Source organism: Salminus brasiliensis, chromosome 24 (genome assembly GCF_030463535.1).
Source record: "Salminus brasiliensis chromosome 24, fSalBra1.hap2, whole genome shotgun sequence".
Taxonomy (NCBI): domain Eukaryota; kingdom Metazoa; phylum Chordata; class Actinopteri; order Characiformes; family Bryconidae; genus Salminus; species Salminus brasiliensis.
In genome coordinates this window covers 6,997,631-7,014,179 of record NC_132901.1, presented here as the reverse complement: position 1 = coordinate 7,014,179, position 16,549 = coordinate 6,997,631, and the positions used below count along the sequence as shown (strand labels likewise).

Below are 16,549 nucleotides of genomic sequence, written 5' to 3'. Positions count from 1 at the left end.
AAAAATAAAGGGAACACTTAAACACAATATAACTGATTAAATCAAACTTCTGTGAAATCAAACTGTCCACTTAGGAAGCAACACTGATTGACAATCAATTTCACATGCTGTTGTGCAAAGGGAATAGACAACAGGTGGAAATTATTGGCAATTAGCAAGACACACTCAATAAAGGAGTGATTCTGGAGGTGGGGTCCACAGACCACTTCTCAGTACCTATGCTTTCTGGCTGATGTTTTGATACTTTTGAGTGATTCACACTCGTGGTAGCATGAGACGGACTCTACAACCCACACAAGTGGCTCAGGTAGTGCAGCTCATCCAGGATGGCACATCAATGCGAGCTGTGGCAAGAAGGTTTGATGCATCTGTCAGTACACCAGGAGACGTGGAGGAGGCCGTAGGAGGGCAACAACCCAGCAGCAGGACTGCTACCTCCGCCTTTGTGCAAGGAGGAACAGGAGGAGCACTGCCAGAGCCCTGCAAAATGACCTCCAGCAGGCCACAAATGTGCATGTGTCTGCACAAACGGTTAGAAACCGACTCCATGAGGATGGTATGAGGGCCCGACGTCCACAGATGGGGGTTGTGCTCACAGCCCAACACCGTGCAGGACGCTTGGCATTTGCCAGAGAACACCAGGATTGGCAAATTCACAACTGGTGCCCTGTGCTCTTCACAGATGAAAGCAGGTTCACACTGAGCACATGTGACAGACGTTACAGAGTCTGGAGATGCAGTGGAGAGCGATCTGCTGCCTGCAACACACTTCATGACCGGTTTGGCAGTGGGTCAGTAATGGTGTGGGGTGGCATTTCTTTGGAGGGCCGCACAGCCCTCCATGTGCTCACCAGAGGTACAGAGATGAGATCCTCAGACCCCTTGTGAGACCATATGCTGGTGCAGTTGGCCCTGGGTTCCTCCTAATGCAGGACAATGCTAGACCTCATGTGGCTGGAGTGTGTCAGCAGTTCCTGCAAGATGAAGGCATTGAAGCTATGGATTGGCCCGCCTGTTTCCCAGACCTGAATCCGACTGAGCACATCTGGGACATCATGTCTCGCTCCATCCACCAATGTCACGTTGCACCACAGACTGTCCAGGAGTTGGTGGATGCTTTAGTCCAGGTCTGGGAGGAGATCCTCATCAGGAGCATGCAGGCACGAGGCCACACACACACACACACACAACATTCTGTTCTGTACATTCATTCAGATCTAGGATGTGTTATTTGAGTGTTCCCTTCCGTTTTTTTTGAGCTGTGTGTGTGTGTATATATATATATATATATCTCACACACACCATACATTTTAAGGGAGAGTGGGTAAAGGATGTATAGAATCGAATATTTCTAGATAAAACAAACACTATACCTCAGATTTATCAGCACATCATGAAATTCAAACATTTGCTGAATCTGTAGCGCCCACTCTTTCTACTGCATCTCTGCCCCAGATCCTATATGTCTTCACAGCCAGTTTTTACAGGCTATAATATATATAAATTTACAATATTTTAATTTATTACTTTAATTAATTTTTTAATTTATTTGTATTAAGTTATTTTTTTTTAATCGCAGTTTTTTCAGGTTTATTGCCAAAGTATCTTTACATAGTGGTCTAGGTCATGAGGTCTCAGTGAGAGTTGAGACAGTTCTGAACATTTTGATACAAAACATGTGGATATTATCTAATATGCAATAGTCTTTAAAGGAAAATTTAAGAAGATATGCAGGTTTGATTTCCCCACTGCAGAGGCAACCTGTGTGTAACTTCCCCTGATCTGCTTCATAGATAGTGTCACTCCTTCTGCAATGCGGGTCAAACCTGTTCGGAGGGCAGGTATTTTTCCTCTGATCCTTCACTAACTGACTGAGGGACAGAAAGCCCTCTGGACTTGATTCCAACTCTCTGTGTCTCCCTGACTGCCATACACACTCCAACGGTATGTATCCACATTCCCATCTCCTTTTCCTACCCTCGATGCTTTTGGAAAAAAGATGCTGCCACCACAATCATATTTTAGTCATGAAAGCAGTGTCAGCAATTACTTTTAATGTTTACATATTTTAAGACAGTACTATGTCAGTCACAATCTTTCACGGCAAAACCACAATCAGGAATAGGAATATCCCTCAACATTATTTCCCCCCCAATTGGTTTATGTTCTATGAAAATGCTTACTTTGTGAAATATCTCCCAGTCCTGACATGGGTAAAATGTTTGTATTGTCATTAATATGATCTATATAGTAAAAAAAAAAAAAAAAAAAAAAAAAAAAAAAAATTTTATATATATATATATATATATATATATATATATATATATATATATATATATATATATATATATATATAAATTTAAATATATATATATATATATATATATATATATATATATATATATATATATATAAATTTAAATAATTACCTTTGCAGGTCAACCCTCTGTTGCCCTGCCCTCTTATCTACTTCCTTCTGTTTTGGTATCTTGCCACTGATTGGTTCAGATGAAACAGTGGAGGTGGCGTCCTGGGAGGGCATCGCCCTCTTTCTGCCGCGGCCAGCTCCTCCCCCTGTTGTTGTGCCCTCTTTCTCTGCATTGAGCAAAGCTGCAGGATTTTTGGGGGGTCTGCCTCTTCGAGGTTTGTTGGGCAGAGGCTGTGGTCCTGCTGAAGGGTTTGAGGCCACAGTGTTCTCTGTTCCGTCACTTGCAGGAGCACTCCGCTTTCTCACACTGCCCTGAGCTGGTGCTGGTGCCTCCTCCTAAGGAAAAAAAGGGATGAAATAGCAGGTGACAGACAGACAATAAGTAAATAAACAATCGATAGAAGAATTGTGCTCTCAATAATCATCACTACTGAGTGTCAATTGAACTGACTGGTAGCGGACCACTACTTTGGTTAACTTTATATTTTATCCTACAGATGTTCAACTAGTTAGATATAGTGAGGGCTAGGCAACACTTACTAGACAAGCATTTACCTGCACCTGTAGCATTTAGATTAACAGACAATATTTCATGCATTCTTCCTCACTTAAACAACAAGATGGTTGACTCCAAAAACACTGAACTGATCTAAAATCTACTGTTAGAAAAAAACCTTCATAAAAACATTAATTAAAAACATTCTCAGTATTGTCAGGGTGTCTGCACATTTTAAATAAGCTTCTCCTCTTTCAGGCATTTTCAACATAACGATAAAGGTCATATTTAGGGGGCAGAGCTTGTAAATCCCAGCAGCAATAATAAAATAAAATTAAATAAAAATGAAAAACAATAACTAGTCAAGCATACCCTGTGGATATGGATTCATATAATTTACACAGGCAATGTAAATTATTAGTTATAGCCCCCCCCCATTTCACTATTTCAAAAGAAACTTTGACCGGTCATGAATCTCACCTTCTTTCCTACTTCTGCTTTGACAATCTGTGGATTCTCTTCATTCTCTCTTGCCCCCGATTCTGATGTCTCAGAACACACTTCCCTTCGTCAACAGAAAAAGAAAACAATTACATAAGATACTACAAATGTTTACTCATGTGAAATACATTTCTCCCAGTAAGTCAAACTTTGACATTTTTCACACACGCGCACACACACACACATTTAAAATGATTCAACCCCTACCGCAGTAAAGTGTTTTAGCAAGTTTGACATTTATTAATTTTACCTTGTTCACAATCAGATCAAATAAGAACTTGTATAATAGACAAATTATAAATTAAATAACAATATTGTTTCTAATATACCAACAAAAAGTCATTTTTGTGATTTCCTCATTGACAAAATTATTCATCCCCTTAAGGATTACCACTCTCAAGAGCAGATGTTTCAAATCAGGTGTTGGAAGCACCTGTAGATGTGAACAGAATAATGAGCAGCAATTAAGCAAATTTAAAAGGACTGAGATACTCAGGTCCTTCTAGACAGTTAATGGGGTCTTTGCAACATGGTCCAGGGAATGGTCAAAAAAGTCAAGAGAGGAGGTAATTTCTCTTCATAAGCAAAGATATGAATATAAAAAGATAGCAAATGCATTTCAAGAGACAACTGGAAGGATAATTTGCAAGTTTAAAGCTAAAAGGCACAGCGGAAATGCTACCTGGGCGTGGCAAGTACTTCAATAAGGCACACACTGCGTGCCAGAACTCCCAGACACACCCCCTTGCTGACTTCAAAGCACAAGAAGATTTCTTCTCTGGAAATTGGAACTCTTTGGGCTTATGGCTCAACGATATGAATATATAACAAGACCCATACAGAAAAGAACACCTTGCCAACTGTGAAGCAGGACAGTGGGTCAGTCATGCTCTGGGGCTGTTTCACTGCTTCAGGTACAGGGAATCTCCACCATGTGGAAGGTACTATGAACTCCGTTAACTACCAGGAGATCTTGGGTGGAAATGTCTATTGGACTTTTAAACAGGACAACGATCCCAAGCATATTAAATTCTACCATGGTTGGTTGCAGAAGAATGGCTAGAAGATTCTGGAGTGGCCATCACAATCACATGACTTAAGTCCCACCACAGACTTTCTATGGGATTTACACAGTTGTAGCACACAAGCCCAAGGATGTAAATAAACTGGGCTAAGATACTAATTGATCCCGGCAAGAAACTTGTCAAGCTGTTTCACGTCTGAAGGGCGTTATTACTGCCAAAGAGAGTTGTACTAAGTACTATTGATGTATGTTATGTATGTGTCTAAGGGGTTAAAAAAATTACAACAATATTGTTTCTAATATAACAAGAAATTAACTTTGTGATTTCCTCATTGACAAAATTAAAGTTGCATTTGTCAAGTCCTTATATGTCAAACTTGCTCAAACACTTTACTGCAGTGGGAACATAACTGCACACACGCACATAAATGAGTACAACCCCTTTAAAAAGCACAATTTTAATCAATATCTCACTGAAAAATTGTAAAACAAATGAAAAATTCTGACCTATAACCAGTGAAGTAAGGCATGAAATGAACAAGCTGGTGACATTAAAACAGCAATCTTTTCCCATTCTTCAAGAATGACCTTTTACAGCCTGGATAGAGAGTGATGCTCAACTTGTTTCTTTAGAGTTCTCCATGTGTGTTCGATTGGGTTCAGATCAGGAGACATACTTGGCCACTGAATAACTCTGACCCTGTTCTTGACCCTGAATGCAACAGTCGCCTCAGATGTGTGTTTTGGATCATGCTCATGCTGGAAAAGTACAGGACAACCAATGGCACAGAGTAATGGTGGCATCTTCTCTTTTATTATAGAGCAATACATCTCTGAATTCATGATACCATCAAATGCAGCTCCTTGACACCAGCAGCGCTCATGAATCCCCACATAAAGACACAGCCACCACGTTTTACTCTAGGCACCATGCACTTTTCTTTGTACTCCTCACCTTTGCGACGCCATAGATTCTGGAAACCACCGGTTATTTAAAAAATAATAATAATAATAAATCTTGATCATCACTCCAGTAGTCTTCATCTTTTTCAGCATGGGCCTGACAAAATCTTGGTGGGCTTTTTTGTACATGGGCATTAGGAGAGGCTTTCTTTGTGGACGACACCCATGCATGGCATTCCTGTGCAGTGTACGCTGTATTGTGTCACTGGAAACAGTCACCCCAGACTGCCTTTCTACTTCTTTAGCCAACTGCAGTGAAGTTGGATGGCTTGGATTTTCATCAAGCCTTCTCATCAGAAGACTCCTGTTTAGGTGATAACTTTCGTGGACGGCCTGGATGTCTTTGGGAGATGATTGCAGTTCTATCTTTGTTATTTTTGTAATACCTTTGCTACAGTTTTCTGACTGATAAGTAAAGCTTTGCTGATCTTCCTGTAGCCTTCACTTTTCTTGTGTAAAAAAATAATTTTCTTTTGTAGGTCTTGTGACATTTCACAATGTGATGCCATAGATGACAGCATGAAATATGAAGGGGTTAAGTAACGCCCTTTTATATTCAACTGTCTGCTGGTCACGTGTTTAATAAATAATACAAACTCCTGTGTGCTCCCAAGCACTCATTTTTGCAACATGGTCTTGAATGAATGTTAGGAAAATTACTTTGTGTGGTTTTCTGACATATTTGTTGGGTATACTCATTTATGCTGCGCACACCCACACACACCTCAACCTTTACCTGTTCTTAGTGGTTGCAGGAGAGATGGACTGGGAGTTGGCGCTGGCGTTGCTTCCCGTGTCAGAGACCGTTGTTTTGGTATACGGCCGGCGACCTGTTGTGACTGTTAAAGGCTTGTTCACTGCTCCCAGGACACCAGTCTGCTTTGGCGGTTGCTAGAGGAAAAAAACAATTAGTCAGTCACTCTACAAGAAAAACTTCACTATTCGACTGACATGTAAAACAACTGAAACAAATGAAAGTAGAAATTTACATAAAATTTAGGATTTACATACATACATACATACATACAGTAGGGCACCCTACTATACATACTGTGTTCACATGTATGTGTTGACAATACACCACTTAAACCTTACCTGTATTTTTCCAGTGAGAAGAACATTTCTAGCCTCAGCAGAGAGATAATCCTTATCATTATTGTACTCCTACATAGGAGAGGAGCAAAAACAATTTTTTGTACATCTCTAAAGTGATCTAAAATTGTATTTTGTATGTTTCTCTTAAATAAATAAATACTATAAAAAAAATAAAAAAAATAAAAGATTTCTGGGAGCAAAGGTTGCTCTAGATTTTGTGTGTCTAATGTATGTTGGAAAATGCAAGCTTACCTACACAGTGAGGGTACAATGAAGTAGTGGTAATTACCTTATCAGGAGGAGTGAAGAACTTTGTAGGTAGCACTGGATCTTTGGGTGAGTCCAGATGACAGGAGGTACTCTTATTTGTGATGACGAAAAGTGCCACATCACAAACAACATACAGCTTCTATTGAGTGTAAATGCAAACAACCTTTAGGGCCATGTCATGCTTTTTAAACAACAAATCAGGTGACTTTTGTAATATTTAAGTGATTAAGTCAAAAAAATGTTGAAAGGCTAATGACCTCATTAGCCTTGGGGTCATCAGGTGCTTGAGCATCTTTCGTCTGTTTGATGTTCTCAACCATTTTTCTCAAGAACGAATGACTGTTATTCTCATTCTTTGTCATTAGCACCTCCAGCATGAACCACAAACATCTGTGAACCACAAACATATTCTTAAAAACTACTAATAATTTTCGAAGAATATCCTTGATATGCTTACAAAAGCGTGTTGTGCATCACAAAATCTGTCACAATATGATAATCCATCATATTGTCCACTCTTAATATATGGTACTCACTCTTTGATGTCTCGGAGCTGTTCAAAGTCCTGTGGTTTGGTGAAATCGGGGTCATGTGCCAACAAGTGAATCATGTATGGTACTACATACTCTGGCAGAAGGGACAGGAGCTTCTCTGAATGAAATCAAGAAAAAGAATTGCACTATTTTAGAGGACTTTTTACAAAAAGTAATACAATTCAACATTGTGCAGATATGTGAACCTAACAGACTGTATGTGCTGTGTATGTATGAGTGTGTGTTAACTATAAATGTAGCCAAGGGTGTTTGTGTATCCACCAAGTACAATTAAAAGTCCGCTCAATGAGAGAATACACCTATCTGGTCTGGAGTTGAATGGCTTGCTCAGTTTGGTGAGCTTCCTTCTTTTACTCATGATTCAGGTTTGGTTGAGCAGGGAAATGTCAATGCCCAAACTGAAGAGAATACTTCCAGGCACCTGGTTAATTGTTTACTTATAGGATTTGTGTCCTTAAATTAGTTGACCTCAGCCTAGTCTCTTAATAATATGGTTAAAGTAATTAATTAAAGTATAGTCAATATGCTGTGGTTTCTCTGTTCCATTTGAATGTTGTGAACTATATTATTACAAGCTGCGTTATAACCCTTATTCCAACCCAAAGTCACGTTTTCTATATGTTTACATGTGTAAATGCATGTCCTCACCATGTGCCATGGGGTTTTGCTTAATGTATTCCCTACGGACACTAATGTTTTTGAGCAGGCACTGTCTGGCGTGGGCACGTCTTTCCTTAACAGGGTCTTTAGCACACAGAGCAAACACAGCCATGTACTCCAGGGGCAGCAGCAGCTTTACTAATGCCACGTGCAGCTTCTGAGCAAATATCTGACGCACCTGGTAACACTCATCCTGTGAGAGAAGGCATTACATTTAACAATATTAACCATTTAACATTTTTGACAAAAATAATATATGATAATAATGAAAACTACATGTAGACATGCAAAATAAGAGTAGGCTAGATTTGTATGCATAGATCTCACATTAATGACAAGTCCACAGAGCTGAAACTGTTCTGGTGTGATGATCTCATGGTAGCAGGGTTCCTGTGCCAGTTTCAGAATGGCGCTGCCTGCTGCCAATCTTAGCCGAGACATATCCGATTTACTACAAAAAGCACATGCACAAACAAAAAATATATAGGAAGATTAAGGAGTACAGAGGTATTATGAATAGAAAAGGCAGCTCAACCTACAGTTTTGTCAACTTCAAAGATAAACATGTATGTTTGCTCCATTATTTTATAATGCTCCATCTACCCAAAGAGCAAAACTAACAGGTATTGTAGAACCATTTGATCAACACAGACATTGATCAATTGTTTCTATGTTAATATACATGGCAGCTTATATACACTATATTGTCAAAAGTATTCACTCCCTGCCTTTGCACTCATACAAACTTGAATGACATTCCATTATTAATCCATAGGGTTTAACATGATGTCTGGCCACCATTTGGAGCTATAACAGCTTTAACTCTTCTGGGAAGGCTTTCCACAAGGTTTAGGAGTGTGTTTATGGGAATTTTTGACCATTCTTCCAGAAGCACATTTGGGAGGTCAGACACTAATGTTGAACAAGAAGGCCTGGCTCGCAATCTCCGCTCTAATTCATCCCAAAGGTGTTCTATAGTGGTTGAGGTCAAGACAGTGCAGGCCAATCAAGTTCTTCCACACCTAACTCGCTCATCCAGGTCTTTATGGACCTTGCTTTGTGCACTGGTGCGGTGTCATGTTGGAACAGGAAGTTGTCATCGCCAAACTGTTCCTGCAAAGTTGGGAGCATGCACTGTTCTTGAAGCCAAATGAAATGTGGAGGTCTGTAGTGATTGACTCTGCAGAAAGTTGGCAACCTCTGCACACAATACGCCTCAGCATCTGCTGACCCCGCTCTATCAGCGGGAGTTGACACTTCCACTTTGTTATAATACCACTGACAGTTCACTATGGAATATTTAGTAGCTAGGAAATGTACTACCAGACTTTTTGCACAGGTGGCATCCAATCACTGTACCATGCTAGAATTCACTGAGCTCCTGAGAGCAACCAATTCTTTCCCAAATGTTTGTAGAAGCAGTCTGCATGCCTTGGTATTGATTGGAACACTGCTGGATATTGTCAGCACCTAAAAACTGCATTTGTCTTTACAAATGGCAGTGTAATACAGGGACTGTTTCAATTTACCAAGAAAATATAATCTTAGAAAGTATTCTGCATGGTGTAACTGTCTTCAAATAAGTTATAAAGTGACCCTTTAAATATTTTTCCATACCAGATCTTCTTCTGCTCCGTTAGATCGCCCTCGCTAACCAACATGGCAGAGAGCAGCCTAAGAGTGGAGTTAGCTGACTTCGATTGATTATTCTTCATCCCCAGCAACCATCTGACCAGTAGCTTAATAGCCTGAACCTGGGGGGGGGGGGGTCAAAAACAAAACACACACACTTAACACCTACTGCACCAACTAACAAGTATTTCACTACACCAATGCCATACTCTTAAGGGGTTTAATTCGCCTGCCTAGCAATCTCTTACACACCTTTGCCAACACTTCAGGAGAAACCTCATCATCAGCTGTCCACAGTCTTCCATTCTTACTGCCCACAGACTAATAGAGAAAGAACATAGCACCATTCAAAAGCTTTGTCCAGACAAAAAGAAAATAAAAACCACCACTACACACTCACTCTGTCATTCATCAGAAGATCTTTCACTATAAAGTTTGCCACAATGGACTTCATAGGAGAGGCAAACTGATCTGGAGCCAGCATAGAGATATGACCGAGAGACACAAGAGGAGTAATCAACTGCTCTGGGACGTCAGCATTCAGACTACGAGACAGTGGCTGAAAGAAGATGACCAGAGAGGAATGAAGATTAAAAAAAAAAAAAAAAAAAAATGAGCAACAGCATGAAAACAACTTATTTTTTCAATAATATTAGTATCAACTGATTGTAGCTACAGTGACGTTTATAATGACTTTTAAAAAGTAATTTTACTCAATTTCAGGAGACACATTGTGTTAATTTTACCTCAAATATTTGAGCTAGTTGTACTTCTTTGTTGTGAAAGATAGCATGGATGCAGTGTACCGCCTGTTTGGCCTGGTGCGGGGTGCCTCTCTTAGCTTTCTGATGTAGTACAGGAATTAAAGTTCTAAATACAAAAACCCAACAAAACACACATTTCAGTCTGAAAAATGTAAAATCAATGAAGGTCTGATGTAGTACATACTGCATAAACCTGAATGTCTAAGCTAAAAATACAAATCTGACCAAGACTTGAGGCAAAGCTTAGTACAGTATGAAATTGTTTGTGTAAAAAATATGTTGTATGTTTTCATACGATCGGATCTGCGGCAGCTCGCTCTCAATCTTCTGGCCAGTGTTTCTAAAAATCTGAATCGCAGCTTCTGCCACTTTATCATCCTCCATTTTCAGACACTGCAGGAGAGACTCATATGTCTCAGCTGAATGGAATGCTGTAGGATGAGTGAACGACAAAACCTGAAAGGGGGGGTGGGGGGGAGGAAGAGAGAGAGATGTTGTTCAAATTAGATATTTAAGTCCCCCCCCAATAGAAAAATTAAATTCATAAACAAATGAATGTGACGCATATTGCATCATTAATTACACAATTACGTGTGCACGCTCACCTTTAGTAACTCCAATCCAGCACGGATGGCAGCATCAGGAGTCACTCCCTCATCATCATCATCAGCAGTGCCTTCAATGGACTTATTCAAAAGCTTCACCAGAGCACTACACACAAACATCCATTGTTACTGCAGTGGTCTAATTAGGTTACAGTAGTTGTAGTTACACTCGGTCACCACTAGATGTCCAAGCCAAAGCAGCCATACAGTTACACAGTTATACAACAGTTCACAGGCCACTCCATGGCCTTACATGCTTATGTTGTTTCTTCCTCTTTCCCAGTAACTCACTTCCTTGCACACAGACAATGACTAGTGCATTTTGCATTTAATTTTTTTTTTTTTTTCACACACATAATATTGGCTCATTATCTATGTAAAAGTTATGTGTACATATTTGTCACTGTACTATGTACAGCAAAATGTGTCCTCCGCATTTGACAAATCCATGGTAGTAAACACACACACACACACACACACACACACACACACACACACACACACACACTGCCCGGGGAGCAGAGAGGGTGAAGGGCCTTGCTCAAGGGCCCAACAGTGGCAGCTTGCCGAGCCCAGGTATTGAATCCACAACCCTGTCATCAACAGCCCGGAGCTCTAACCGCTAAGCCACCACTGCCCCCGACACATACAGTGGGGCCAAAATGTATTTAGTCAGCCACTGATTGTGCAAGTTCTCCTACTTAAAAGATGAGAGAGGTCTGTAATTTTCATCATAGGTACACTTCAACTATGAGAGACAAAATGAGAAATCCAGAAAAATAACATTGTAGGATTTTTAATCAAATTATTTGTAAATTATGGGGGAAAATAAGTATTTGGTCAATAAGTTCAACTCGATACTTTGTAACCTTTGTTAGCAATGACAGAAGTCAAACGGGGGGACTATGGAATTGCCAGTCTGCAGTGCAGAAGGCAGATTTCATTTCAGCTTTTGCTTCTGCTCGGTCTCTAAACTTCCTGGCTCTGACTGAGACGTGGATCACCCCTGGACAACTCTGCAACTCCAGCTGCCTTGTCGTCTGCCTTTGTCTTTTCCCACTCTCCACGAAAGACTGGCAGGGGCGGCGGCACCGGTTTACTTCTCTCTCCTCTGTGGCGCTTCACCCCGCTCTCTTTTTCTAATCTTGACATTTCCTCTTTTGAATATGCTGTTACTGTCTCTTCTCCCACTAGACTTCACATCATTGTTCTCCATCGTCCTCCTGGTCCTTTGGGCAGTTTCGTTGATGAACTGGATGTTCTCTTGAGTGGACTCCCTGTTGACGCCCCACTTATTCTACTTGGCGACTTCAACCTTCCATCAGAGAAACTCCAGTCTTCATGCCTTCTCCCAATCCTATCCTCTTTTGATCTCGCGTTCAACCAGTCTGCACCAACACACAGAGCAGGAAACACTCTGGACCTGATCTTCAGCAGACCTGTCCCTGCTCTGGATGTGGCTGTGACTCCTTTGGACTTCTCTGATCACCACTTTCTCTCCTTCTCACTCCCCCTCTCTGCTACTTCAACTACCACTTCTGCAAGTTCTTCCACTCTTCACCGCAATCTTCGCTCTGTTTCCCCCTCAGCTCTTGCCTCAACTGTCCTGACCACTCTTCCCCATCTTGAATCTTTCTCCTCTCTCCCACTTGAAACTACTACAGACACTCTCCTCTCTTCTATCTCCACCTCTGTCGACCTTCTCTGCCCTTTCTCCCCTAGGTCAGCAAATTCTTCTCCACCTTCCCCGTGGCTGTCAGATGTTCTCCGCAACAACCGTAGAGAGCTAAGACTGGCTGAAAGGAAGTGGCGGAAGTCACAACATGACTCCGACCTCCACTCTTATCAGTCTCTTCTCTCCAGGTTTAGAACGGAAGTTGCTGCCGCTAAAGCATCCTACTACAGGGGGAAATTGGAATCCTCTGCATCTGACCCACGCAAACTATTCACCATCTTCTCCTCTCTCCTCAACCCTCCTACTCCCCCACCTCCCACTACCCTGTCTGCAGATGATTTTGTCTCCTTCTTTGAAGAAAAGGTTGACAAGATCCGCCGATCTTTCCCCCCCGCCTCTACCCAGCTCTCTAGGCACTGCCCTCCTCCTCCCTCTTCTCTGACCTGCTTCTCTCCTCTTTCCACAGATGACCTCCTACATCTTCTCACCTCCAATAATCCTACCACCTGTCCACTAGACCCTGTTCCTTCCCCTCTGTTCCAAACAATCGCTCCAAACCTCCTTCCCTTTATCTCCTCTATCATAAACAGCTCTTTGTCATCAGGTCAGGTACCATCGGCCTTCAAGTCTGCCAGAGTCGTGCCCATCCTAAAGAAACCAACTCTAGACAGCTTGGACATCGGCAACTACAGTCCTATCTCTCTTCTCTCTTTTCTCTCAAAGATTCTCGAACGTTCTGTCTACAACCAACTGTCTCTCTTTCTCACCCTGAACAATCTTCAGGACCCCCACCAGTCTGGCTTCAAAGCTGCACACTCTACTGAAACTGCTCTCATTGCAGTTACAGAGAAGCTCCATGCAGCTAAAGCTGCCAGACTGTCCTCGGTTCTGATCCTTCTTGACCTCTCCGCAGCTTTTGACACAGTGGACCACAAGATCCTCCTGTCTATCCTTGCCGGTCTTGGAATTACCGGCTCTGCATGGCAATGGTTTGCATCATACCTGCAGGGACGCTCATACCAGGTAACGTGGCAGGGCGACACGTCCGCTCCTTGTAGTCTCTCCACTGGCGTTCCACAAGGCTCAGTTCTTGGTCCTCTTCTTTTCTCACTGTACACTCACTCTCTTGGTAAAGTGATATCCTCTCATGGATTCTCTTACCACTGCTACGCCGATGACACTCAACTCATGCTCTCTTTCCCACCGTCTGACACACAGGTTTCTGCCCGTATCTCAGCATGCCTCGCCGACGTCTCTTCCTGGATGGCGGCTCACCATCTCAAACTCAACCCCTGCAAGACGGAGCTGCTGTACATCCCGGGAACTGCTGGACCAAGAAACGATCTTGCCATCACCTTTGGGAACTCACTGGTCACTCCTTCTACTGAAGCCCGAAGGCTTGGTGTAGTGATGGATGATCAGTTATCGTTCTCAAGTCATGTTGCAAACGTAACTCGGTCCTGCAGATTCCTCCTGTACAACATCCGGAGAATTCGACCTTTCCTCTCTAGAGAGGCCGCCCAGGTCCTTGTTCAGTCTCTCGTCACTTCCAGACTTGACTACTGCAACTCTCTTCTGGCTGGTCTCCCTCTGCGCACCATCAGGCCCCCGCAACTCATCCAGAATGCAGCGGCACGGGTCGTCTTCAATGTCCCAAAATTTAGCCATGTCACTCCACTGCTGCGTTCTCTCCACTGGCTTCCTGTAGCTGCCCGCATCAGATTTAAAACACGGACGCTGGCCTACAAAGCCAAGAACGGACCTGCCCCTCCGTATCTGATGGCAATGGTCAAAAGCCGATCCGCACCAAGAGCCCTTCGAGCTTCAAGTACGGCTAGGTCACTCCAGGACCTTAAAAGGCTTTTTACAGAGCCACTCCTTCATTGCCCGAGCAGTGTGTTCGGGATCATTGTCATGCTGGAAGACCCAGCCACGTTCAATCTTCAATGCTCAATGATGGAAGGAGGTTTTGGCTTAAAATCTCACAATACTTAGCCTCGTTCATTCTCCCCTTAACACAGTTCAGTCATCCTGCCCCCTTTGCAGAAAAAAGCCCCAAAGAGTAGCCCCAACAGTAGTGAAGCATTGGGGTTCTATTTCGGTTTCATCTGACCACATTATATTCTCCCAATCCTCTTCTGGCTCATCCATATGCTCTCTGGTAAACTTCAGACGGCCTAAACATGTACCGGATTAAGCAGTGAGACACGCCAGGCACTGCAGGATTTGAGTCCCTCTTGGCGTAGTGTGTTACTGACGGTAGACTTTGTTACTTTGGTCCCAGCTCTCTGCAGGTCATTCATCAGGTCCCTCCGTACAGTTCAGGGATTTTTGTTCACCATTCTCATGATCATTTTGACCCCACGGGATGAGATATTGCGTGGGCCCCAGATGGAGGGAGATTATCAATGGTCTTTGGAGTCTTCTATTTTCTTACAATTGCTCCAACAGTTGAGGTCTACAATTTTCTTCCTGGGTTTCTTCACTAGGTCTTGGCCATGGTTAAGTTTGGAGTTTGACTGTTTGAGGCTGTGGACAGGTGTCTTTTATACAGATAACAAGGTCACTAAAGGTGCCATTAATATTGCTTATTTGTGGGTAACCAAAAACTTATTTTCCACCATAATTTACAAATACATTCTTTAAAAATCCTACAATGTGATTTCCTGAAGTGTACCTATGTGCAAGTTCTCCTACTTAGAAAGACGAGCGAGGTATGTCATTTTCATCAATCAGTGGCTGACAAAATACTTTTTGGCCCCACTGTATATAAACCTAATGTATTATCTTATTAATTTACAACATCCCATTCTAGCCTGAGAAACCACCAGCCTAATCATTCTGCTCTAGATTCTGACTGGCACTGAAACAACAGATGTTTTACCAGCATTGACAATGCCCATGTGCACAATTAAACTCATGCAGAACCCAATCAAGAAATTTCAATAAGGGTTCCAATACTAAAAACATGAAAGAGCCTGTAGTATACTTAATAGAAATACCAGTTAGAATACAGCAAAGGTATAAACAGTCTCCAATTTGGACTCCAAACATGTTAACCATCTGAAATAACTAGCTTATCTTTGCCATCTTGAGTTACTTAAACCAGTAAGCAGTTTGGAACTGAACTATTCAATGAAATCTTGAAATGTTAATGCAGTAGTTGAGAAACAAATAACACTGTGAGCTGGCTGATTAGAGGCTCTCCAAAATGCCTGCTACCAAAGTGTGCCTTTATATTGACATTCTTAGACCCAGTAGGCCTACCTGATGGCCTCAGAGTCGATGTGGACTGGTGCAATTCTCTCCAGCAGGAATTTAACCATCTCCAAGAAGGGATTTGTAGGCTGCTTGGGATAGGTCAGTTTGCGTGTTATCTCCCTCTGTAAAACAAAATCACTTTAGCAAGACATTCTACATATTTGCATGGTATATTAAATATATCTAGTAAGCAAAGTAAGGCAATTGATATAAATATGCACAACTACAATGATAAGACAAAATAGTTTTATTACTACGCTATATATATATATATATATATATATATATATATATATATATATATATATATATATATATATATATATATAAAATCAAAAATACAGTTACAGCCCTAATATGAGGCAGTGATGTGTCAGTGATATACTATTTGAGCTGCAATTAGTGAGCATTAAACCCACCACACACTGCTCGGCCTGTTTGCATGAGCAGGTTGGACTGATAAGCTGCTCCAGCTGCAGACGTAGTTTCTCATCTTCACCTAGAACCTGATTAAACTTCTTCATGAAGTCCTGGGCTTTCCCTGGGTCTGGAAGATTCTCTGAGAGGGGAACAGAAAGAAATGAGCAAAAACTAATCAAGTGCACATATAAATGCAATGAC

General features: G+C 41.7%; 1 protein-coding gene across 2 annotated transcripts in view; it reads right to left on the bottom strand.

Moving 5' to 3' along the window:
• Positions 1–16,549, bottom strand: part of pds5a (PDS5 cohesin associated factor A) — a 31,354-nt gene that overhangs the window by 1,580 nt on the left and 13,225 nt on the right. For both annotated transcript variants that reach the window (XM_072670579.1, XM_072670580.1), the window contains exons 16-32: positions 16,348–16,487; positions 15,935–16,050; positions 10,993–11,098; positions 10,683–10,843; positions 10,370–10,493; positions 10,024–10,182; positions 9,876–9,944; positions 9,609–9,745; positions 8,319–8,442; positions 7,980–8,184; positions 7,314–7,428; positions 7,035–7,167; positions 6,797–6,916; positions 6,508–6,576; positions 6,149–6,303; positions 3,405–3,489; positions 2,430–2,764 (exon numbers count right to left, since the gene is read on the bottom strand). In XM_072670579.1, coding sequence (XP_072526680.1) covers positions 2,430–2,764; positions 3,405–3,489; positions 6,149–6,303; positions 6,508–6,576; positions 6,797–6,916; positions 7,035–7,167; positions 7,314–7,428; positions 7,980–8,184; positions 8,319–8,442; positions 9,609–9,745; positions 9,876–9,944; positions 10,024–10,182; positions 10,370–10,493; positions 10,683–10,843; positions 10,993–11,098; positions 15,935–16,050; positions 16,348–16,487 — 2,353 coding nt within the window. The remainder of the gene's footprint in view (positions 1–2,429; positions 2,765–3,404; positions 3,490–6,148; positions 6,304–6,507; positions 6,577–6,796; positions 6,917–7,034; positions 7,168–7,313; positions 7,429–7,979; positions 8,185–8,318; positions 8,443–9,608; positions 9,746–9,875; positions 9,945–10,023; positions 10,183–10,369; positions 10,494–10,682; positions 10,844–10,992; positions 11,099–15,934; positions 16,051–16,347; positions 16,488–16,549) is intronic.